The following is a 24,837-nucleotide window of genomic DNA, read 5'->3' on the forward strand; positions in this document are numbered from 1 at the left end:
AAGAAGCCTCACGTAGAACATTTGCAATTATTTTTTGTTGTTGACCAAATTCGAGACTCATTGACCTCCATACAAAAATTCCTCACTTCGTGGTCTTGTTTTCGTGGGCAGACTTTGGGGGGGGGGGGAGTAGAACCTCTCGCTTCGCCTCTTCTCTGATTGTGCGATTTGCCTTGGTGGAGAAATGTTCTGTTTCCTGCACCAGGCTAGAGACAAGTTGAGAGCGAGAAAGAGGGTTTGCTCGTTGTGCTCTCTGAAAGAAAGGAAATTCACGGTAAAGTTACAATTTAGTACGACCAAAATAATAGTTTTTCAATTGTATAGAAGATACGGATTCACTTTTAATTGCACTGACGAAAATTTTAACGTGTAGCCTAGACAGGCACACCGAGGTTTTTGCAACGAAGAGGCAGAAGGGAAAGAAAGGCTATTATACCCCTACGTTTGAAACCTTTTAAGCTAACCTACCTCCAGGATGTCGGAGCGAGGAGGGCTCCCGCGGACTGGAGGTGCCCCCTCCCCGCACTTGCAACCCTCCAAACCGGTCACGATCACCTCGAATCGCCCTGTCCACATGAACCTATACGCCACCTGGGAAGTGGACCGCTCTTCACCAAGCTGTGTGCCGAGGTAAGAGCCTTCGAGTAAGGGAAGTAACGTTAGTTCTATCCGTTGGTTCTTCTTGTCTGTTTTTTGTTCGTTTAAGACAAATAAGTACTTGTTTGCAGACCATTTAAAGACGTCCACTATGGGTTTTACTACCAAAACGATCTTAAATTCTCTAACATAACAATGCAGTGTTTGCATTGTGTTTGCATTGTTTTTAGGTGACTGGGTAAATAGCATAATAAGACATTCTCAACTTGCAATAACATTTTATTGTTGTCTATCTGGTCAACCCAGACACGTAGCCTATAGGCTAGTCTACCACAATCTAATACAGAATCAACTTCTGTATCGTTCTTGTACACGTACCCCTCACGATAGTATCCTGTGCCTATGTTTCCGATGGAGCATATTATCTCTCGGTCGGTCGCGGTATTTTGGGGGTGATCCGTCATATCAAATGCACCACTGGCCATTCAGATGGTGGCATACAGAAACCAGTTGTTCGTTCCACGACAGAACAGACTGTCTTGGTGTAGCCCATAGCTCAAGGCTCCCGTTAGATTTGGATTCCAATGTTGCCCAGGGTTTTAGCAACGTTCTAAGATCATTAGTATATCAATTGATAGGTTAGATTTGCTGTAATAGAAGTTATATTTTTTTTTTTTTTGGGGGGGGGGGGGTTAACTGGAAGGGAGTGTATTAATAGTGTATTAATCCAATGTAATGGAGCAGTAGGAAGAGTAGCCAGGAAATCTCACACACCTGACATCCATCCATGGTCATTCTGAACAAAGGCTCTCAAGATCCCTCGTGTGTGTGTGTGTGTGTGTGTGTGTGTGTGTGTGCGCCAGTGCCAGTCTTTCTATTTTTCTATTCCACTTTTCCCCTTTCTCTGTTATATTATAATATACTGTATGCTCATATGCTATATGATACTGTATGTGTTTATGTTAAGTTTATTTCCGATGCATTCGGAAAGTATTCAGACCCCTTGACTTTTTCCACATTTTGCTTTACGTTACAGCCTTATTCTAAAATTGATTACATTTTTCCTCATCAATCTACACACAATACCCTATAATGACAGAGAAAACAGGCTTTTAGAAATTTTAGCAAATGCATTAACTATAAAAAACAGATGCCTTATTTACATAAGTATTCAGACCCTTTGCTATGAGACTTGAAATTGAGCTCAGGTGCATCCTTTTTCCATTGATCATCCTTGAGAGGTTTCTACAACTTGATTGGAGTCCACCGGTGGTAAATTCAATTGATTGGACATGATTTGGAAAGGCACACACCTGTCTATATAAGGCCCCATAGTTGACAGCGCATGTCAGAGCAAAAATCAAGCCATGAGGTCAAAGGAATTGTCTGTAGATCTCTGAGACAGGATTGTGTCGATGCACAAATCTGGTAAGGGTACCAAAACATTTCTGCAGCATTGAAGTTCCCCAGGAACACAGTGGCAACCATCATTATTAAATGAAAGAAGTTTGGAACCACCAATACTCCTCCTACAGCTGGCCGCCCGGCCAAACTGAGCAATCGGAGGAGAGGGGCCTTTGTCAGGGAGGTGACCAAGAACCCGATGGTCACTCTGACAGAGTTCCAGAGTTCCTCTGTGGAGATGGGAGAACCTTCCAGAAGCACAACGGTCTCTGCAGCACTCTGGCAAATCAGGCTTTTATGATAGATTGGCCAGACTGAAGCCACTTCTCAGTAAAAGGAACATGACAGCCTGCTTGGAGTTTGCCAAAAGACACCTAAAGGACTCAGATCACGAGAACTCTTTGGCCTGAATGCCAAGTGTCAGGTCTGGAGGAAACCTGGCACCATCCCTATGGGGACGCATGGTGGTGGCAGCATCATGCTGTGGGGATGTTTTTCAGGGACTGGGAGACTAGTCAGGATCGAGGCAAAGATGAACAGAGCAAAGTACAGAGAGCTCCTTGATGAAAACCTGCTCCAGAGTGCTCAGGACCTCAGACTGGGGTGACGGTTCACCTTCCAACAGCACAATGACCCTAAGGTCACAGCCAAGTCAATGCGGAGGAGTTGCTTCGGAACAAATCTCAATGTCCTTGAGTGGGCCAGCCAGAGCCCGGACTTGAACCCGATCGAACATCTCTGGAGAGACCTGGAAATAGCTGTTCAGCAATGCTCCCCATCCAACCTGACAGAGCTTGAGAGGATCTGCTTCGCTTGTAGCGTCATACCCAAGAAGACTCGAGGCTGTAATCGCTGCCCAAGGTGCTTCAACAAAGTACTGAGTAGAGGGTCTGAGTACTTATGTAAATGTGATATTTCCAGATTTTTTTTGCCACTTTCTCCCCAATTTCATGGTATCCAATTGTCTCATCGCTGCAACTCCCGTACAGACTCGAGAGGCAAAGGTCGAACGGCGTGCATCCTCCGAAATGCAACCCAACCAAGCCGCACTGCTTCTTGACACAATGACCACTTAACCCATGAAACCAGCCGCGCCAATGTGTCAGAGGAAACAAAGTACACCAGGCCACTGTGTCAGCGTGCACTGCGCCCGGCCGGTCACAGGAGTCGCAAGTGCGCAATGGGACAAGGACATCTCTGCCGGTCAAACCCTCCCCGAACCCGGACGACGCTGGGCCAATTGTGCGCCGCCCCATGGGTCTCCCGGTCACAGCCGGCTGCGACAGAGCCTGGAAACAAACCCAGAATCTCTAGTAAGCACAGCCTTAGACCACTGCGCCACTCCGGAGGCCATTTTCTAAAATGTATACTAACCTGTTTTTGCTTTGTCATTATGGGTTGTTGTGTGTAGATTGTAGGGGGAAAAATAATGAATAGATTTTTTTAAATAAGGCTGTAACGTAACAAAATGTGGAAAAAGTTGAGGCGTCAGAATACTTTCCAAATGCACTGTATACCCCCCCTTCCAAATGGCGATAGATAGCTCAGCAGTATTTCAGTACTATGTTAATGCAACATTCACCTGTAGAAGTATTGTAGTAAATGGGTATAGTGAAGCCGGAGGAGCGGTGCTCCCTCACATTTTTTCCAATTTGACTCGAGAATACACTGAGCTGTGATACTATTTCTGTCAAATGGCTTCTGATAAATTATATTTAATTACAGCAATAATTCAATGACAAACCAAATATTTATAGCAACCTAGAGGTAAATGGTGGTTTCTTCTCTGGCGGTGGCAAGAACGATGAAGAACTATTAGGCTACCCGTGTGCACTGCGGAGGCCTGTCCGAGTTCTGATTGGCCAAAGTGGTCAGGACGTTTGAATTAGTCCTTGAGGATGTTCACTAAACTCCACGGAGCCCTCGTACACTGTGGAACCCAGAACGATATGTGACCACTTGGTTACGACGACGCCGTTTTGCCCAGGACACCTAATCCATAGTGGCCCCCGTGATGGTTTTGTTCACTGCAATTGATTTGATATCATTTTTTCATCTATGCACATCAATTCTATGTTTTGTTTTATTCTGTAATGGGGTATATCGTCACCATGTGTTCAAGCTAATCACGAACAGTTCAATGATATTAAGCTATATGCATGTGCATTCGGCTGTAGCCTATAAACAGCTATACCACATAGTCGTAGGCCTATTAGGTTAGTCCTACTGCAAATTATTCTTGTTCGTTCCTGAATTGGCCGAATGGCCGAGCTATCCTTCAACTGTTCTTTATCACCACAAGTTGGTTCAACTTCTTCAACCTCTCTAGGGTACGTGGGACGGTAGCGTCCCACCTGTCAACAGCCAGTGAAACTGCAGGGCACCAAATTCAAAACAACAGAAATCCCATAATTAAAATTCCTCAAACGTACATGTATTTTACACCCTTTTAACGATACACTCGTTGTAAATCCAGCCACAGTGTCCGATTTCAAAAAGGCTTTACGACGAAAGCAAAAGATTATGTTAGGTCAGAGCCAAGTCACAGAAAAACACAGCCATTTTTCCAGCCAACGAGAGGAGTCACAAAAAGCAGATATATAGATAAAATTAATCACTAACCTTTGATGATCTTCATCAGATGACACTCATAGGACTTCATGTTACACAATACATGTATGTTTTGTTCGGTATTTATATTTAAATATTTATTTATATTTTTTATATTTATATAAAAAAATCTGGGTTTACATTGGCGTGTTATGTTCAGTAGTTCCAAAACATCTGGTGATATTGCAGAGAGCCACATCAATTTACAGCAATACTCATAATAAACATTGCTAAAAGATACAACTATTATACATGGAATTTTAGATCCACTTCTCCTTAATGCAACTGCTGTGTCAGATTTAAAAAAAACTTTACGTAAAAAGCACACCATGCAATAATCTGAGTACGGCGCTCAGACAACAAAATCAAGCCATACAGATATCCACCATGTTGGAGTCAACAGAAGTCAGAAATGGCATTATAAATATTCACTTACTTTTGATGATCTTCATCAGAATGCACTCCCAGGAATCCCAATTCCATAATAAATGTTTGTTTTGTTTGGTAATGTCCATCATTTATGTCCAAATTCCTCGTTGTTAGCGTGTTCAGCTCAGTAATCCAACTTCATGACGCACGAGGAGACAAAGTGCAAAAGTTCCATTACAGTCCGTAGAAACAATGTCAAACGATGTTTAGAATCACTTTAGGTTGTTTTTAACATAAATCTTCAATAATTTTCCAACCGGAGAATTCCTTTTGTCTTCAGAAATGCAATGGAACGCAGGTCGCGCTCGCGTGAACGCGCGAGACTGAGCTCGTGGCTGCTGGCAGACCTCTGACTCATTCCCCCCTCATTCGGCCCTACTTCACAGTAGAAGCATCAAACAACGTTCTAAAGACTGTTGACATCTAGTGGAAGCCTTAGGAAGTGCAACATGACACCATAGACACTTTTCAATAGGCCAAGCATTAAACTACAGACCTCAGATTTCCCACTTCCTGGTTGTATTTTTTTTCTCAGGTTTTTGCCTACCATATGAGTTCTGTTATACTCACAGACATCGTTCAAACAGTTTTCGAAACTTCAGAGTGTTTTCTATCCACATCTACTAATTATATGCACATTCTAGCTTTTATGGCTGAGTAGCAAAGCAGTTTAATTTGGGCATGCTTTTCATCCAAAATTCCCAACGCTGCCCCCTACCCTAGAGAAGTTAACCTCTCTAGGGTAGCGGGCAGCGTTCGGAATTTTGGATGAAAAGCGTGCCCAAATTAAACAGCCTGCTACTCGGGCCCAGAAGATAGTGCTTGTTTAGAAAAAGTTATCCATGTCTTGCCAGATCATATAATGATTAATTTACATGTTATTTAGCTGAACCGAAATATAATAGCATAGTAGGTGTGTAACGTTACTGCTCCACCAAAAACACCTAATTTCGAATGAGATTTTAGGATGGTTAGCTGAAGCCGAATTTTCAAAGATCGGAGCTTTGATTGAAACACAACACAAGAAGGGCTAATTGTTTAACCCGGTCTTCTCTAAATACGCTCACGGAACAGTCCTTCAAGAAGACCTCTAAACGCATATCTAAACGAATATTCCCGCGAAACTGACTGATCAATCAAATGGTCGGCGTGGACATGCAGCTGGGACTTTTCACCGGGTAAAACATGAAGAACTATCCCTCACGATTTGACGGTGGCGATGGCCCATAAAAAAAAAAGTTATGTTGATGTCACCTTGCTGGATCTGCACAGTTTCAGGGCTTTTAGCAGAAGCCACGGTCCATCATCCCTTCCATTTCACTGCAGAGAAACCGAGAACCAACCAGAACGCTGAGAAATACAGCCTTCCTTCCTGGAGACAATCACTGATCTGACACCATGTAGATTGTTAGACTGTGTTATAGAACCCAGAGTTTCGCCTGTCCAGTCGTGTCAGATGTGATCACTTCAAGGAAGGAAGTGGAGGAGGTGAGGAGGGATTTATTTTAGAAGCATCGTACCCAGCCCTCACCTGTGTCTCAAGACATTGTGATGGCTGGGTATGATTCGAACAGGCCCAGGGTGTCTTATTATTGTTGTTGTTGCAGGAAGCTGACACGTGAACACCCTCCCTGTAGAGGTTTGTAGCTGTAACCTCTTCTACTTCCCGTCTACCCATAATGCTGTTGGTGTGTTTACATAGAGTGAGAGTGCCTCTGTAAGGTCAGTTCTTATGGACACTTTACCTTCATTAACTATTCTGTGGGCGGGAAACTGTCAGTATGCAGTAACCTACTTCCTCCAATTTACCATGTTTCTGCAGCATTGTCACCAACTGTCTCTTTCTCACAGCTTTTTAAAAATGTATCCCAAGCTAAATAATCCCAGTGACACCAGCAGGCCAACTACCTGTCTTTGGGTTATTTAAAAAGTGTCTTCAAAAGCTCTATTAAAGTGCATTCGGGAATCTATTCAAACCCCTTGACTTTTTTCAACATTTTATGTTACAGCCTTATTCTAAAATGGATTAAATCCATTTTTTTTCTCATCAATCTACACATACCTCATAATGACAAAGCAAAAACAGTTTTTCTTTCTCCTTCATATTTGAAAACGTATGTATGTATATATGTATGTATATATATATATATATATATATAAACCCGCCTGGAAACTATCACATTTACATCAGTATTCAGACCCTTTACTCAGTACTTTGTTGAAGCACCTTTCGCAGCGATTTCAGCCTTGAGTCTTCTTGGGTGTGACGCTACAAAGCTTGGCACACCTGTATTTGGGGAGTTTCTCCCATTCTTCTCCGCAGATCCTCTCAAGCACTGTCAGGCTGGATGGGGAGCGTTGCTGAACAACAATTTCCAGGTCTCTCCAGAGATGTTAAGCAGGGTTCTCGTCTGGGCTCTGGCTGGGCCACACGAGGACATTCAAATCAAATTTGATTTGTCACATGCCCTGGATGCACAGGTGTAGACCTTAAAGTGAAGTGCTTACTTACAAGCCCTTAACCAACAATGCAGTTTTAAGAAAATAAGAAAAGTAAGAGAGAAGAATAACAAATAATTAAAGAGCAGCAGTAAATAACAATAGCGGGGCTATAAACAGGGGGTACCGGTACAGAGTCAATGTGTCAATGTGCGCGGGGCATTGGTTTCGAGGTAATTATGTACATGTAGGTAGAGTTATTAAAGTGGCTATGCATTGATAATAAGAGTAGCAGCAGCGGGGGGGGGGGGGGGGGGCGCGGCGCCAAGTCTAGGTCCAAGAGGTTTCTAAACAGCTTCGACCCCCAAGCCATAAGACTCATGAACAGCTAATCAAATGGCTACCCAGACTATTTGCATTGCCCCCCCCCCCCCCCCCCCCCCCAGGCAGTGATGCAACCCGTCAGGATGCTCTCGATGGTGCTGCTGTAGAACCTTTTGAGGATCTGAGGACCCATGCCAAATCTTTTCAGTCTCCTGAGGTGGAATAGGTTTTGTCGTGCCCTCTTCACGACTGTCTTGGTGTGCTTAGGCCATGTTAGTTTGTTGATGTGGACACCAAAGAACTTGAAGCTCTCAACCTGCTCCACTACATCCCCATCGATGAGAATGGGGGCGTGCTCTGTCCTCCTTTTCCTATAGTCCACAATCATCTCCTTTGTCTTGATCACGTTGGAGAAGAGGTTGTTGTCCTTGCACCACACGGTCAGGTCTCTGACCTACTTGCTATAGTCTGTCTCCTCGTTGTTCGGTGATCAGGCCTACCACTGTTGTGTTTTCAGCAAACTTAATGATGGTGCTGGAGTCGTGTCTGTCTGTGCAGTCATGTGTGAACAGGGAGTACAGGAGAGGACTGAGCACGCACCCCTGAGGGGCCCCCGTGATGAGGATCAGCGTGGCGGATGTGTTGTTACCTACCCTTACCACCTGGGGATGGCCCGTCAGGAAGTCCAGGATCCAGTTGCAGAGGGAGGTGTTTAGTCCCAGGGTCCTTAGCTAAGTGATGAGCTTTGAGGGCACTAGGGTGTTGAACGACGAGCTGTAGTCGGTGAATGGCATTCTCACATAGGTGTTCCTTTTGTCCAGGTGGGAAAGGGAAGTCTGGAGCTGTTGGTGCGGTATGCAAATTGGAGTGGGTCTAGGGTTTCTGACCAGCCTTTCAAAGCACTTCATGGTTACAGACGTGAGTACTACGGGTCGGTAGTCATTTAGGCAGGTTACCTTAGTGTTCTTGGGCACAGGGACTATGGTGGTCAGTTTGAAACATGTTGGTATTACAGACTCCGACAGGGAGAGGTTGAAAGTGAAGACACTTGCCAGTTGGTCAGCCCATGCTCGGAGTACTGAAAGACCTTTCGGTGGCTTTTGCAAAATTCAAGTGGGCTGTCGTGCCTTTTTACTGAGGAGTGGCTTCATTCTGGCCATTCTACCATAAATGCCTGATTGATGGAGTGCTGCAGAGATAGTTGTCCTTCTGGAAGTTTCTCCCATATCCACAGAGACCATTGGATTCTTGGTCACCTCCCTGACAGTGAAGACACTTGCCAGTTGGTCAGCCTCTTCTCCCCCTATTTCTCATTTTGGCCAGGCGGCCAGCTCTAGGAGGAGTCTTAGTAGGGTCATACTACTTCCATTTTTTTTAATGATGGAGGCCATTGCGTTGGGGACCTTCAATGCTGCAGACATTTTTTTTGGGTACCATTACCCAGGTCTGTGCCTCAACACAATACTGTCTTGGAGCTCGACAGACAATTCCTTCGACCTCACGGCTTGGGTTTTGCTCTGACATGCACTGTCAACTGAGGGACCTTATATAGACAGGTTTGTGCCTTTCCAAATCATGTCCAATCAATTGAATTTACCACAGGTTGACTGATCAATGGAAACAGGATGCTCTTGAGCTCAATTTCAAAACTGTTTTCACTTTGTAATTTATGGGTTATTGTGTGTAGATTGAAGATTATATATAAAAAATAAAATAAAAATTGTATAATAAAGGGTCCTGAATACTTTCTGAATGCGCTGTGTAAGACTCAGAATTATTATTATTATTTTCAATCTGCAATGCATATCATCTGATCACTACCTCCCATTTTAATATAGCTGCTAATATAATTCTGCTGTATGTGGCATTTAAATAATCAAACATTCCCTTTACTAAGCTTTTTAGTCAGTTGGAGTCAGTCTCGGGAGTAATGTGGAACGTTGGCGTGTTAAATGGTTGACAGTATGGGCCCTGGACTAAAAGTAGTGCACTATATAGGTCATAGAGGTCCATTTGGGAAACACCCTGAGAGTTGACAGAAGGGGATGGTTGGGATTCCTGCTCCTTCTGACTGTGTTGTTGGAGCTTGAGGCCCGGGCAGGAACCAAACTCAAGTCCTGTGACTCTCTAGCCTAGAGGAATGGAACGTACGGTTGAATAAGTTCTAATGCTGAGCTATACTGAACTCTTTCCCTGGTTGTGGCTTCGGCCTTGGCCGGGGCTGGGGCCTTGAGTGGGTCTGGGTTGTCACTGTGTATGACGAGTGATACAGTACCCTTGTCCGAGCCAGAACGGCCCATGGGGCTGGAGCCTGAGGCAGCTTGATGTACACGTACTCCCACGGGACAGGACGTTAGTCTATCCCAGTGATATGCACCTCCTTAATGCCCACACCTGAGCTGTCAATGAGAAACACTAGCTATGAATGAAGGAAGGAAGCCCACAGATTGTAGGCTGTGTGCTGCTCTCTTGTGCTTTTAATCAATCCGTACCACAATGGGGTGTCACACTGCTACGCTATACCACATAGTCAGTCCTTGCCTAACCTGCCCTCTCCCCACACACATACACACACACACACACACACACACACACACACACACACACACTCTCACGCTCATACTCGCCTGATTTAAGAAAGACTGGCACATGGATCGGGCCACTGCTCACTCTTCCGCTCAGTTGAATGGCTGAGAGGTCTGAAGTTTCCCTTCGTGCTCCGCTGCCAGGAGAAGTGATGGCAGACAGAGTGAGGTAGAGCAGGAGGGAGGGATGGAGGGACCCCATTCTCCACCCTTCTCGCGTGCCCACACTCTCTACACTTCTTCTCGACCCGTGCACTCGTTCACCCCCCCCCCCCCCCCCCCCCCCCATGGATGTAAAATTAATGGACTCCCTAGTCCTGGCTGACACCAATTCAATGCGTTTCAGTACATCTATGGGGTGATGTGAACAAGTGTACACACCTAGGATAGAGAATAGGACCGTATTTCTGCTCTCTGTCGTCTGCCTCTAGAGAACAGTAGTATTGTGATGGGAGACTGTCTGGGGGACTTTGTTGAATGTGGATCGTAATGCTGCTGAATCCTGAGATGTTGGGTTGTCAATATAGGGTGTTTTGTGGTGGATCACTTCTATTCTTGTCCTCACCAGAGTCTTGTGTGTGTGTGTGTTCACATAGTTAATTGGCCCTGACATCAATCTCATAGCTGTGGAATCCTATCCTCGCATCTGGCAGAGGACCAACACTGGGATGTGTGTATTACAGTGTGTATGTGGAAAGAGGATAGACATCCTGTTATGGCCACGGACGCTGTGAAATACACAGAGTGCACAAAACATTAGGAGCCAACCTGGACGACGCTGGGCCAATTGTGTGCCTCCTCACGGGGCTCCCGGGTCGGCTGCGACACGGCCCGGGATCGAACCCGGATCTGCGGTGACGCCTCTAGCGCTGCGACACAGTGCCTTAGACCGCTGCGCGGCTCGGAAGGCCCCTCCATTTGTATTATGTTTGTTATGTAATGATGCTGATAGGGGTTGACCTCGACACAGTGGGATACTGACACACTAAGTAGTAGTGACACTCTGAAGAAGAAGCACTGTGACACAGTCTGAGGGAACTGAGTTGTTACACTACCTCGCCGGCATGATATACAACGCACACACACACACACACACATACAGTGCAGCCCTAAACAGGATTAGACGTGTGCTTTGGACATTAATCTCTAATCGCTTTAATGAAGGGCCAGAATCTTTCTCGTTCTGTCTCGCTCTCCTCCCCTTATCTCTGTACCACACATGAAGTAACATGGTGTCTCCAGGAACAAGGGGTTAGGGGTGAGCGAGCAAGGTGCTGGGTTGGATAACCGGGCACTAACGCACGAGAGCGCCACTTAGCAAAGTTGTGATGTCCGATAAGTTCTATGACGTACAGTACTAGTCAAAAGTTTGGACACGCCTACTCATTCAAGTTTTTATCTTATATATATATATATTACAATTTTCTACATTGTAGAATAAAGTGAAGACGTCAACTATAAAGTAACACATATGGAATCATGTTGAAACCAATATTTTTTTCAACAAATCAAAATATATTTCAGATTTGAGATTATTCAAATTAGCCACCCTTTGCCTTGATGACCGCTTTGCACACTCTTGGCATTCTCTCAACCAGCTTCACCTGGAATGCTTTTCCGACAGTCTTGAAGGTGTTCCCACATATGCTGAGCACTTGTTGGCTGCTTTTCCTTAACTCTGCCGGTCCAACTCATCCCAAACCATCTCAATTGATTTGTGGTCAGGTGATTGTGGAGGCCAGGTCATCTGATGCAGCACTCCATCACTCTCCTTCTTGATCAAATAGCCCTTATACAGCCTGGAGGTGTGTTGGGTCATTGTCCTGTTGAAAAACAAATGATAGTCCCGTTAAGCACAAACCAGATGGGATGGTAGATCATCCATTCACCTACTCTGTGTCTCACAAAGACACAGCGATTGGAAGTAAAAATCTCAAATTTGGACTCCTCGGCCCAAAGGACAGATTTCCACAGGTCTAATGTCCATTGCTCGTGTTTCTTGGCCCAAGCAAGTCTCTTCTTTTTATTGGTGTCCCTTAGTAGTGGTTTCTTTGCAGCAATTCGAACATGAAGGCCTGATTCACACAGTCTCCTCTGAACAGTTGATGTTGAGACGTGTCTGTTACTTGAACTCTGCGAAGCATTTATTTGGGCTGCAATTTATGAGGCTGGTAACTTTTTAATGAACTTGTCCTCTGCAGCAGAGGTAACCTCTGGTTCTTCCTATCCTGTGGCGGTCCCCATGAGAGCCAGTTTCATCATAGCGCTTGATTGTTTTTGCGACTGTTCTTGACGAAACTTTCAAGAAGACACACCTGTTAATTGAAATGCATTCCAGGTGACTACCTCATGAAGCTGGTTGAGAGAATGCAAAGCTGTCAAAGGCAAAATTTGAAGAATCTCAAATAGAAAATATATTTTGATTTGTTTATCATTTTTTCTGGTTACTACGTGATTCCACATGTGTTATTTCATAGTTTTGATGTCGTCACTATTATTCTACAATGTAGAAAAAAATAATAAATCTGGAATGAGTCGGTGTCCAAACGTTTGACTGGTCCTGTGGTTAGCTGTTGTGCTGCTGCTGCTAAAGTTCTAACTTTAATTTAGTGAGAGACGTGCCCAACACTTATAGAGGGGTGTGCGTGCGTGCGTTTCTAGAGCGGGGGAGAGACTATATTCTTCAATCAGCTATTTTATTTAACCTATCTGTGTGTGTGTGTGTGTGTGTGTGTGTGTGTGAGAGATGACCTTGCTCGTGTCTGGTCATTCACGGGGTTGACATCTACGAGTGAAGGACCTACAATGCAATACATATTTTGCAGCACTTCATCCTGATAAAAAAAAAAAAGATGTATCAGTGGTTGGAGAGAGCCCGTGTGTTGCCGTTTGTGTGTTCTAACTGCAGGTGTCGGCGCATGTCGCCAGGCGCCTGACTGCGCCCAACAGATTGAGCAAATGCGGGGCAACGGAGGGTGGCGGAAACGATTTTGGGTGGGGGGGGGGGGGTGTTGTAGAGTGTGAGGGAGGCCGATTTATTGCTTTTTCTATCTCCCCGCAGAGAAAGCGAAAGGGGGAGGGAAGGTTCTTTCTCTCTCTGTAGACTAGTAGCTCAGAAAGCAGCACCTATTTATTTTTCCCTGCTCTCTGTCACACACCTGCTGTTGCCACCGCGGCTCTAGGTTGTTATTGCCACGGGCAGCATAACAACACCTCTCGCCGCCGCGGCCACCACTGCACAAGACAAAGTAGGCTGTCCTGAAGCTGCTTTGCCACTTCTTCTCGCCACGTCACGGTCCAACCAAGGTGACGTGTGAAACCAGGAGTGAAGCAGTGCAAGGCTACAGAATATCATCAAACAGCCGTGGAGAGAAATGGAATTCAGTAGCAAAGTATGTAAAAGGTGTTCAGGTTAAACAAGGCATCAGTAAACATGTCCCCCCCTTTTGGGCCAATTAGTGGCAACCATTTTAAGCTCAGTTTGGAATTTCAGTTGATTGCTGTAGCGTCCCCCTTCGGCCAATCAGTGTCATGTTGTAAATGCCAGATCTCTATGGCATGACGCATCATTCACCCAAGTTTAGTCAAAATGGGGCCAGTTGTCTCTGCGATATCTCCTGTGACTTACGCACGTACTAACATGCGTACGTATGAACGGACCGAGACGGATCCATAGTCCCCCCCCCTCCGATTTTCGTCGCGGGGGACAAAAACGAGCCCATTTCAGCTTGGCTAAGAAGTTCGAAGCAGCCATTTTTAAGCGTTTCTCGGCCTCTTGTCAGAGGTGCAGTTTGGACAGAGCACAGCTCGACTATGGACACTGCCTTTTCACTTGATGTTTTTTCTTCTTTAGGAAGAATTAAAAAACAGAACGGGTCTGTTTTAAATGTATTCGCATCGTTCTCACACTGCCGCTATATAATTGATATTTTGTAAAGTTAAAGGAATAATCCACTCAAACTATCTTTTGGTATTTGTCTTCACTATTCCACCCTTCACTGTTGATACAGTCCCACAGTGTTTTTAAGGTCTAGGAAGTTTCGGTTGTGTTGACGTCGGGACATTTTTAAATGAGAATTTCCCACCGAGATTAGAATTGGCTCTGTCTTTCTCCAGAAGTGGAGTGTACAGCCACATGTACTGTGCAGACTAACTTCCTCCTCCAGGGACCCCTCTCTTTCTCTCGACTACCGCAGTCTCTCTACTGACTGTCTGTGACGAGCGCAGGAAGAGAAACGGAGGTTTGTCATGACCTTTTGTTAGACTTGCTGTGGCGGAGGGAGAAACCCATAGAAACGCACACCGTGGAGGACGTGCTTCTGCACTGCCTTCAGATTAACTATGAGCCAGACACACACACACACACACAGTCATGCATTCATATTGTGGAAAGTGCACATGAATACATATTACTTATAAACCCACTTTGACCAATATCTCCCCCCCCCCCCCCACACACACACACACACACTGATAGAAGCATCCAGGGACATTTAAAGGAATGCGCTGGCAGTTTGATGTGATTGAGACACACAGACACCGAGAGGAGGGAGAGCGTGAGCGGGGGGAGGAGAGAGCAGCGGGTTGGGAGAGGGTGGAAAGAGCAAGGGAGGAGAGCGCAGAGGGCAGAGTGAGCGGGGAAGAGAGGAAGGGGTGGAGAGGAGGGGGTGTGGAGAGCAGGGGGGAGAGAGGACGGGGTGTGGAGAGCAGGGGGGAGAGAGGACGGAGGGTGGAGAGCAGGGGAGGAAGAGCATGGGAGATGGGTGTGAGAGAGCGGGGGGGCAGAGTGAGCGGGGAAGAGAGGAAGGGGTGGAGAGGAGGGGGTGTGGCGAGCGGGGGAGCGGGGGAGCGGGGGAGGGGCGGAGAGAGCAGGGGGGGAGAGGACGGAGAGTGGGGGAGGGAGAGAGCAGAGGGTGGAGAGAGCAGGGAAGGAAGAGCATGGGAGATGGGTGTGAGAGAGCGGGGGGCAGAGAGAAAGTGGGGGAGATGGGGTGGGAGGGGGCGTGGGAAGGAGAGAGCGGGGGTGATCGGGAGGAGGGAGAGAGCGGGGAAAATGGGGGGGAGAGAGAGGCCTCGGGAGAGGGAGAGAGTTGGGGAGATGGGGGGGGGGGGGGATGAGAGAGCGGGGAGAGGAGTGAGACAGCTGGGGAGAGAGCGAGTGGGGGAGTTGGGGGGGGGGGGCGGATGAGATGGGGAAGGAGAGCATGGTAGATGGGGAGAGGGAGGTGGAGGGGTCGATGGGGGGAGAGAGAGCGGGGGAAATGGGGGGGGGGGGGGCGAGAGAGACCTGGGGGGAGAGTTGGGAAGATGAGAGAGCGAATGGGAGATGGGGGGGGGGGAGGAGAGTGTGGGAAGGGGAGAGCAGGGGAGGAGGGAGAGAGAGCGTGGGGGGAAGCGGGTGAGATGGGAAAGGAGAGCATGGTAGATGGGGGGGAGAGAGCGGGGAAAATGGGGGGAAAGGAGAGAGCGGGGAAAATGGGGGGGAAGGAGAGAGCGGGGAAAATGGGGGGGGGGGGGGGGAGCGGGGAAAATGGGGGGGGGGGAGAGAGCGGGGAAAATGGGGGGGGGGGACCTGGAGGGAGAGAGTTGGGAAGATGAGAGAGCGAGCGGGCGGGTGGGGGAATTGGGTGGGTGCGGGAGACCTGGGTGGAGAAAGTTGGGGAGATGGGAGAGGAGTGCGACAGCATGGGAGAGGAGAGAGGTGGGAGAAGGAGGGAGAGAGAACAGGGTAGAGGGTGGGGGAGATGGGGGGGGGGGGGGGGCAGGGGAAAGGGAGGGAGAGAGGGCAGGGGAGGAGGATAGAGGGCTGGGGAGAGGGATTAGGGGAAAGGCTGAGAGGGAGGGATAGAGGGCAGGATGGAGATGAGAGGTGGAGGAAGTTGGATGGAGTGAAGCAGAGGCTCTATCGGATGAGACAGATTGAGAGGGAGAGAATTAAGGAATGGAAGTGTGGAATGAAAAAGCCTTGAGATGAAAGGAGAGAGATTGTCGTTTTCATTGGCAGGCGGAGGCAGTGGTCCCCGGCTCATGTTGCCGTGGGCGATAAGAATTTGGGAAATGGAGAAACATGACAATGACACCCGACGAGACAAAAGGATGAGACATGAAGCCAGCCACATACAAACACACACAGTATGGACACTGCTGCTGGGCCTCGAGCTGCTGGGCCTCGAGCTGCTGGGACTCGAGCTGCTGGGACTCGAGCTGCTGGGACTCGAGCTGCTGGGCCTCGAGCTGCTGGGCCTCGAGCTGCTGGGCCTCGAGCTGCTGGGCCTCGAGCTGCTGGGCCTCGAGCTGCTAGGCCTCGAGCTGCTGGGCCGTTACACACAGACACACAAAATGGAGAAGCGAAATGCCACGGGAGGAAGAGAGACTGGCAGATCGGACGTCTTCGTTTGGCGCCTAATCTCCCTTGTCGGAGCGTATCATAATGTCTCTTTTGTCGTAGAATAGATTGAAATATCCACGGCGAGAATACACCAAGCCCGTACACCAGCTGCTTTAACGGGAGCAATAACCCATAAGGCACTTGTCGTGCATAGCGCTCCAAGCGCTCTGAAAAAATAAAAATAATAATCATAATGGTTCCAACGTCAGACGAGACGATTTAGGATGACACGGAGGAAGATACTTCCCCCAGAATGACATTGGAGACTTTTCATCATATTATGACATAATATCATTATGGTTTTATTGAAGTGATGTCATTCTGCATTTGGGGATACCTCGACATTTATTGGGGCTGTGGGTTAACCTGGTCAGGATCCGTGAGCGGTGTTACAGGAGTACAGACAGGGGAGGGGGACAGAAAGCCAAGCAGACAGAACAGAAACCTGCACTCACTCGGCATTAAGTTTTCAGAAGCTTCGGGATCATTTTAGGGGAACTGGGTGCGTTAGAGCAGATTTGAAAGGACCTCAACATCAGTCACTGTCGGCAGGCAGGCTCGGTAGAGGCAGACAGGTCAACAGACAGACAGAGAGACTGTAGACCGGCAGAAGGACACTCAGACGAGCAGTATAGTGGGTGGGCTCAGCAGTGTCTCTGTTAAAACTAATGAGAATCAGCTCGGATCGGATCAATACTGACTGACTGTGCTAAAAGCTGCTGTTCTCTCTCCATCTCTCACTCTTCATCTCGTTGTCTGTTTCCCATCTCTCTGTCTTTCTCCTCTTTGTCTGCCTCTCTCTCTCTCTCTCCCCCATCCATATCTTTGTCTTTCTGTGGTTATCTTTCTTTCTCCCTGTATTTCTGTATCCCTCCCTCTCTCTCTCCTCCATCTCCCTCTCTCTCTATCTCATTCTCCTTACTCTCTATCCTCTCTCTCTAGCTCTCTATCTTTCTCTCCCGTCTCGTTCTCCCCTCTTTCCATCTTTCCCACCTGTCTCTCTCTCCATCTATTTCTCCATCTCTCACTGGGCTAACAGCAGTCACAATCCAGTCTGGGTGCAGCCATGCGTACTTGCATACTGATCAGCACCGCTGTCATTATCTGCTGTGTGTGTGTGTGTGTGTGTTCATTTATTGGCTTGCAGAGAGGAAGCAGCCACCGTCTTTCCATACAGTACCAGTCAAAGGTTTGGACACCTACTCATTCCAGGGGTTTTCTTTATTTTTTACTATTTTCTACATTGTAGAATAACAGTGATGACATCACAACTATGAAAGAACACGCATGGAATCATGTAGTAACAAAAAAAGTGTTAAACAAATCCAAATATAATTTATATTTGAGATTCTTCCAAGTAGTCACCCTTTGCCATGATGACAGCTTTGCACACTCTTGGCATTCTCTCAACCAGCTTCATGAGCTAGTCACATGGAATGCATTTCAATTAACAGGTGTGCTTTGTTAACCTTATTTATGGAATTTCTCTCCTTATTGCGTTTGAGCCAATCAGTTGTGTTGTGACAAGGTAGGGGTGGTATATAGAAGATAGTCCTATTTGGTAAAAGACCATATTCCATATTATTGCAAGAACAGCTCAAATAAGCAAAGAGAAACGACAGTCCATCATTACTTTTAAGACATGAAGGTCAGTCAAGTGCAGTTGCAAAAACCATCGAGTGCTATGATGACACTGACTCTCATGAGGACTGCCACAGGAAAGGAAGGCCCAGCATTACCTCTGCTGCAGAGGTTCATTAGAGCCATCTTATTTGTTTTTATTTTTACCTTTATTTAACTAGGCAAGTCAGTTAAGAATGGCCTAGGAACAGTGGGTTAACTGCCCTTTCAGGGGCAGAAGGACAGCTCTGGGATTTGAACTTGCAACCTTTCAGTTTCTAGTCCAACACTCTAACCACTAGGCTAGTTCAAGTAACAGACACATCTCAACATGAACTGTTCAGAGGAGACTGCGTGAGTCAGGCCTCCATTGTCGAATTGCTGCAAAGAAACCACTACTAAACCACTACTAAAGGACACCAATGATAAGAAGAGACTTGCTTGGGCCAAGGAGCACAAGCAATGGACATTAGACCTGTGGAAATCTGACCTTTGGGCTGGAGTTTAAATTGAGATTTTTGGTTCCAAATTCTGTGTCTTTGTGAGACGCAGAGTAGGTGAACGGATTATCTCCCCGCATGTGTGGTTCCCACCGTGAAGCATGGAGGAGGAAGTGTGTTGGTGGGGGAGTGCTTTGCTGGTGACACTGTATGCGAGTCATTTTGCAGCGATACGCCATCCCACCTGGTTTGCGCTTAATGGGGTCTATCATTTGTTTATCAACAGGAAAATTACCCAACACACCTCCAGGCTGTGTAAGGGCTATTTGATGAAGAAGGAGAGTGATAGAGTGCTGCATCAGATAATAGTAAAAATAAAGAGCCAAATATTGATAAGATACCAATCGCCAGGGCCTGCCCATCTCCCCAGCCCACCTGCTGCTAGGCTAACCGCTAACGCTGCTAATGCTACATCAGCAACATTTACCATGAGACATTTTATAATACATTTTAGAGTGTGTGTGTGTTATTGGTTGGTAAAGTCAGCTATGACGTGTTTATGAATGCTTCTAGTAGTAGTTGAGTAGAGAAGACTATGAATGCTCATAGGTGTGTTACAAATGCTTACAAGCTAGTGTTATAGTGTACGGATAGATCCCTAGTCCCTCTGTAGTCTGGCTGTCGGTGTGTCTGACTGCTGCTGTGAGACGCATGCTAATCGCTAAAACCCTGCCAGCAGGACGCTACACACACACACACTCTAGAGCTGGATGATAAATTGCCTGAATTGGTACGATAAATAGAGCGATAAGTTTATGACATTAATGTGCTCCACCGTAACTCATTTTGTATTGTCCTTTAAACTACTACTACTAGTTTGATGGTTGTTGCCATCATTTATCCCGTTAACAATCAGCCATATTAGCAGACGTATTTCCTTTCAAACTTCACATTTCTCAAGTATAGGCTACTTGTCGTAATGAACGATGTCAGGGAAAAATGCCTGCGGTAGGTGATCAGTATGGTCGGTATCAATCATTTTTGGTTAATCATTCCAGCTCTAACCACACACACACACACACACACACGTTATGTTTTTCTGTCCTTGTTGGGACCTACAATTAATTTCCATTCAAAATCCTGTTTTCCCTAAACCTAACCATAGCCCTAAACCTTACTTCTAAACCTAACCAGTTACCACCCTAAACCTAACCAGTTACCACCCTAACTGCCACCATAAACCTAACCACTGAGCTTTCTTTGTCCTCATGGGGATGTGGGAAAAGTCCCCACAAGGGAGAATTCTTCTTATTTTTAATGTCCTTTAAAATCCATTTGGGGATTTTAGGTCCCCACAAGGATAGAAGAACCAACCCACACACACACACACAGTGTGCACGTAACAAATACACACACATAATCCCAATTCCAGTCAGACAGACACACACACACACACACACACACACACACACACACACACACACACACACACACACACACACACACACACACACACACACACACACACAGAGCTTCTCTGTCCTAGTTACAACAGACAGTGTGAAGCACTATTACTAATCCCCGATACCTACTCAGTCAAAAATAACAAAACCCATCGATGGGTGACTGTGCTGGTTTCCCTCAAACCAGGGTTTCTGTTAGGAAAATGTGGCACGGGACATTTTGACCGGCAGCACTTTTTGAGAAGTTCACCGAACCCAAATGCATTGGGTGCGTAACCTGATAAGGGCGTCCAACCACGGTTCTCAGAATGACAGACCTCAGATTATTAGATTATGGTAATACATATTAACAGAACATGGAAGTCCAGGATGCAACGATGTGCGGTGTCCTAATATTGATGCGCAGTCTGTAGACGTGAGAGTAACTGTCCACATTTCCTTTTCCACCTCTAAAACAAGATGAGTAACGAACAGCAAAATCACGAGACTATCCCCCTATAGTAGACCTATTCTATTGGTTAGTATGTCGAGAAAGAAATGGCCTATTCCAAACAGATTCAGGACAGTTGTGGGATGAGCGATCCCAAATTCATACAACCAGTAAACCTAAGCTACATAAAACATGTAAAAACGTTGACCCAATGAGTCTGATGCAACACTATAGAACGTTTAGCTTAAAATGTTGATCAACTATCATTTCTTCACATTTATAAGCACAACAATGCGCACAAAGTTCGTTCCACAATGCAACTAGTGGGAGAACACCATTGTCAAAAGCGCACCCCGCATGCAAGCGACAGAGATTAAAATATCCGTTAGAATTTTTAAAGAGGAGAGGTCTAATATGCAACAATTACCATGGGTTGCTACTATGACAAGGATTGTGCCTTTGGATACTAGACAATGAACGAAAGTTTAAATAAAATAATTGCCTCCACGGATATGGTCTGATTTTGCCTAGACTACTTTGAAGCAAGGTAAGACATGCCTCATAATGTGTAGTAAAACTTCCAGGTTTCAAACAATTAAGTACAGTGGGGCAAAAAAGTATTTAGTCAGCCACCAATTGTGCAAGTTCTCCCACTTAAAAAGATGAGAGAGGCCTGTAATTTTCATCATAGGTACACTTCAACTATGACAGACAAAATGAGGGAGAAAAAAATCCAGAAAATCACATTGTAGGATTTTTAAGGTCTACACCGTTTGTGTTCGGCGCATGTGACGAATGAAATTTGATTTGAAGGGGTGTGTGAAGCCTGCCCTCCGTTGATGAAGCCTGCCCTCCGTTGATGAAGCCTGCCCTCCGTTGATGAAGCCTGCCCTCCGTTGATGAAGCCTGCCTTCTGTTGCCTATGCATTTGCTGTTTGAGATGCTGTAGCAGCAGCTCACGTGCTGTCTTGACAGATTTTTACACTCAATATCTGTATGCTCTGTATCTGTATGCTCTGTATCTGTATGCTCTGTATCTGTATGCTCTGTATCTGTATGCTCTGTATCTGTATGCTGTACGCATGATAAATAACGAATATACTGTACGCTCTCGCAAAATTTTAAAAAGCATTATTTTCGCAATGGGATTTATTATTCTTCTCCTGGACAATTGTCCGGTGCCAATTTTAGTTATCGGTTTAAAAAAATACAAATAAATGGGCTAAAAGCCATCTATTTCCGGCCAACGGAAACCCCATCTCAACCATAACATAACCAACGATGACAGTTTCTCTCTGTTCGACTGTACGTCTAGCGAAGATGGTCCCTGTTTCTCTTTGACCACTACACAACCAATCACGACCAACCGGGTCTAAACGGAATTGCAACTCAACCAACCAGGTCTAAACGGAATTGCAACACAACCAGTGACGATGTCTTTGTCTAAACTGAGCTGATCTGGTTTTCATTTGACGAATCCCAGAATACAGGAGGATTCAGTTGGAAATGTACTGTACTAAATATGTAATCTGTGTCCTTACAGGAAAACACTACATTGTGTTTATGCCGAGGTTTATACAGTTGTCTTAACAACAATAACATAGACGTTCATCTCCACAGTGTGTCTCCCTTGGTAGTCACTGGTCACTCTACACTCCAACGGTTCTATTTTAAGACTGTCAGTTTCCCTTTGAAATGGCTCAGAACCAGGGCTATATAAATACTTTTTTTTTAATGTCCTCTTTCTGCCCTCCTTCTCCTTCCTCCTCCTTTCTCTTATCTCCCTCCCTCCCCCATGCCGATTTGAAGGAGCCTTACAGTAAGGTGTGTGTGTGTGTGTGTGTGTGTGTGTGTGTGTGTGTGTGTGTGTGTGTGTGTGTGAAGGATAGAAGGGTGGTGGGGGGAACCGATAGCTTAAATCCTCACATGGTGCCCTTTTTGATATTTCAACCCACCCCAAGAGGCTTTTGGGTAAGCTCTACCCCTTTGGGGGGCCACACACCAAAGGAGCCAGGTAACGGTACACCAGCACATGACCACGAGTCAGAGGTGAGAGGTCAGAGATTGGTGCGTCTGAGGTAGAGGTCGACCGAATATGGTTTTTCAACGCTGATACCAATTATTGGAGGACGATACCGATTTAATCGGATGATTTTTAGGTAGGTAGGTATAATTACAACAATACTGAATGCACACTTTTTTACCTTTAATATAATAAATAAAATCTATTTATTCTCAAATAATGAAAAATGTTCAAATTGGTTGAAATAATGCAAAAACACAGTGTTGGAGAAGAAAGTAAAAGTGCAATATGTGCAATTTTATAGGACAATTTCTCACTATATAATTTGTATTCCATATACCTTTGACAATTGGATGTTGTTATATGCACTATAGTATTGCCAGCCTAATCTCGCGAGTTGATAGGCTTGAATACATAACCAGTGCTGTGCTTCAAGCATTGCGAAGTGCTGCCGGCAAACGCAGGAAAGTGCTGTTTGAATGAATGCTTACGAGCCTGCTGCTGCCTACCACCGCTCAGTCAGACTGCTCTATCAAATATCAGATCATAGACATAATTACAATATAATAAACACACAGAAATACGAGCCGTAGGTCATTAATTTGGTAGAATCAGGAACTATCATTTTGAGAGTTTATTCTTTCAGTGAAATACGGAACTGTTCTGTATTTTTTCTAAGGGGTGGCATCCATTAGTCTAAATATTTCTGTTACATTGCACAACCTTCAGTGTTATGTCATAATTATGTAAAATTTTGGCAAATTTAAATACGGTCTTTATAGGAAGGAAAGGTCTTCGCACAGTTCGCAATGAGCCAGGCGGCCCAAACTGCTGCATATACCTTGACTCTGCTTGCACTGAACGCAGGAGAAGTGACACAATTTCCCTTGTTAATATTGCCTGCTAACACAAATTTATTTTAACTAAATATGCAGGTTTAAAAAATATATACTTGTGTATTGATTTTAAGAAAGGCTTTGATGTTTATGGATAGGTACGTTGGTGCAACGATTGTGCTTTTTTCGTGAATGTGCTTTTGTTAAATCATCACCTGTTTGGAGAAGTAGGCTGTGATTCGATGATAAATTAACAGGCACCGCATTGATTATATGCAACGCAGGACAAGCTAGTTAACTACACATGGTTGATGATATTACTAGTTTAACTAGTGGTTATGTTAAGATTGATTGATTTTTTTAAATTTTTTTTTTTTACAAGATAAGTTTATTGCTAGCTAGCAACTTAACTTGGCTCCTTTCTGCACTCGCATAACAGGTGGTCAGCCTGCCACGGATTGCACTGTAATCGGCCATAATTTGCGTCCAAAAATGCAGATTACCGATTGATATGAAAACTGGATGTCGACCTCTAGTCTGAGGGTAGTAGTTGAGTTTGAAGCCTGAGTGTAACAATACACCCATACTGTATAAAGGGAATAGATTACCATTTTGGATTGAGAGTATTAAGTGACTCTGGACAGGTGACAAATAACTAGACACAGTATAGAAGGCTGGCTGGCCGCCATACAGACAGACACGCAGTGATGTTTGTTATGAAACTGCTGGTTGGAAGCAGTGTGTGTGTGTGTGTGTGTGTTTGTGCAGTTGATTAGTATTTTCTGTCCTTGGTATAGAATAGCTGTGTGTGTGTGTGTGTGTGAGAGAAGATGGAGAAGAGGGAATGTCAAAGAAGAGCTGGAGGGGAGAGGGAATGTGTTAAAGGAGTGGGGGACTCTAACTCTTACCGACAATGACTCTCCCTGCCTTACTCCTGATCACCGAACCACTACCTAGGAGGAGAAACGGGGAGGGAGGTTTCCTGAAGGTCAGCTAGAACGATTGAGGAAATGCACAAGAGGGAAGTTGAAAGGTGGGGAGGTGCGCAATCATGTGTCTTGGACGCAGCTTGCTTGTATGACACAGCAAGGTTACAAGTCCCATGATGGTCTCTGTTACCAAGGGAACCACATTGCAACTGCCTCTTAAAGCTGCAGTCGGGTATTTAAATCCCCTCCAACAGCCGTGATATCACAGTTTCGTCCCATATTCATTCCTTTCTCTACTAGAAGCCATGGTGGGGAATGTA

General features: G+C 45.6%; 1 protein-coding gene across 1 annotated transcript in view; it reads left to right on the forward strand.

The window, feature by feature from the left end:
- Positions 1-162: 162 nt before the first annotated feature.
- Positions 163-24,837, forward strand: part of LOC139378872 (phosphofurin acidic cluster sorting protein 1-like) — a 54,638-nt gene continuing 29,963 nt past the window's right edge. The window contains exon 1 of the mRNA XM_071121441.1: positions 163-630. Coding sequence (XP_070977542.1) covers positions 476-630 — 155 coding nt within the window. The 5' untranslated portion in view covers positions 163-475. The remainder of the gene's footprint in view (positions 631-24,837) is intronic.

This window comes from Oncorhynchus clarkii, chromosome 21 (assembly GCF_045791955.1).
Source record: "Oncorhynchus clarkii lewisi isolate Uvic-CL-2024 chromosome 21, UVic_Ocla_1.0, whole genome shotgun sequence".
NCBI lineage: Eukaryota > Metazoa > Chordata > Actinopteri > Salmoniformes > Salmonidae > Oncorhynchus > Oncorhynchus clarkii.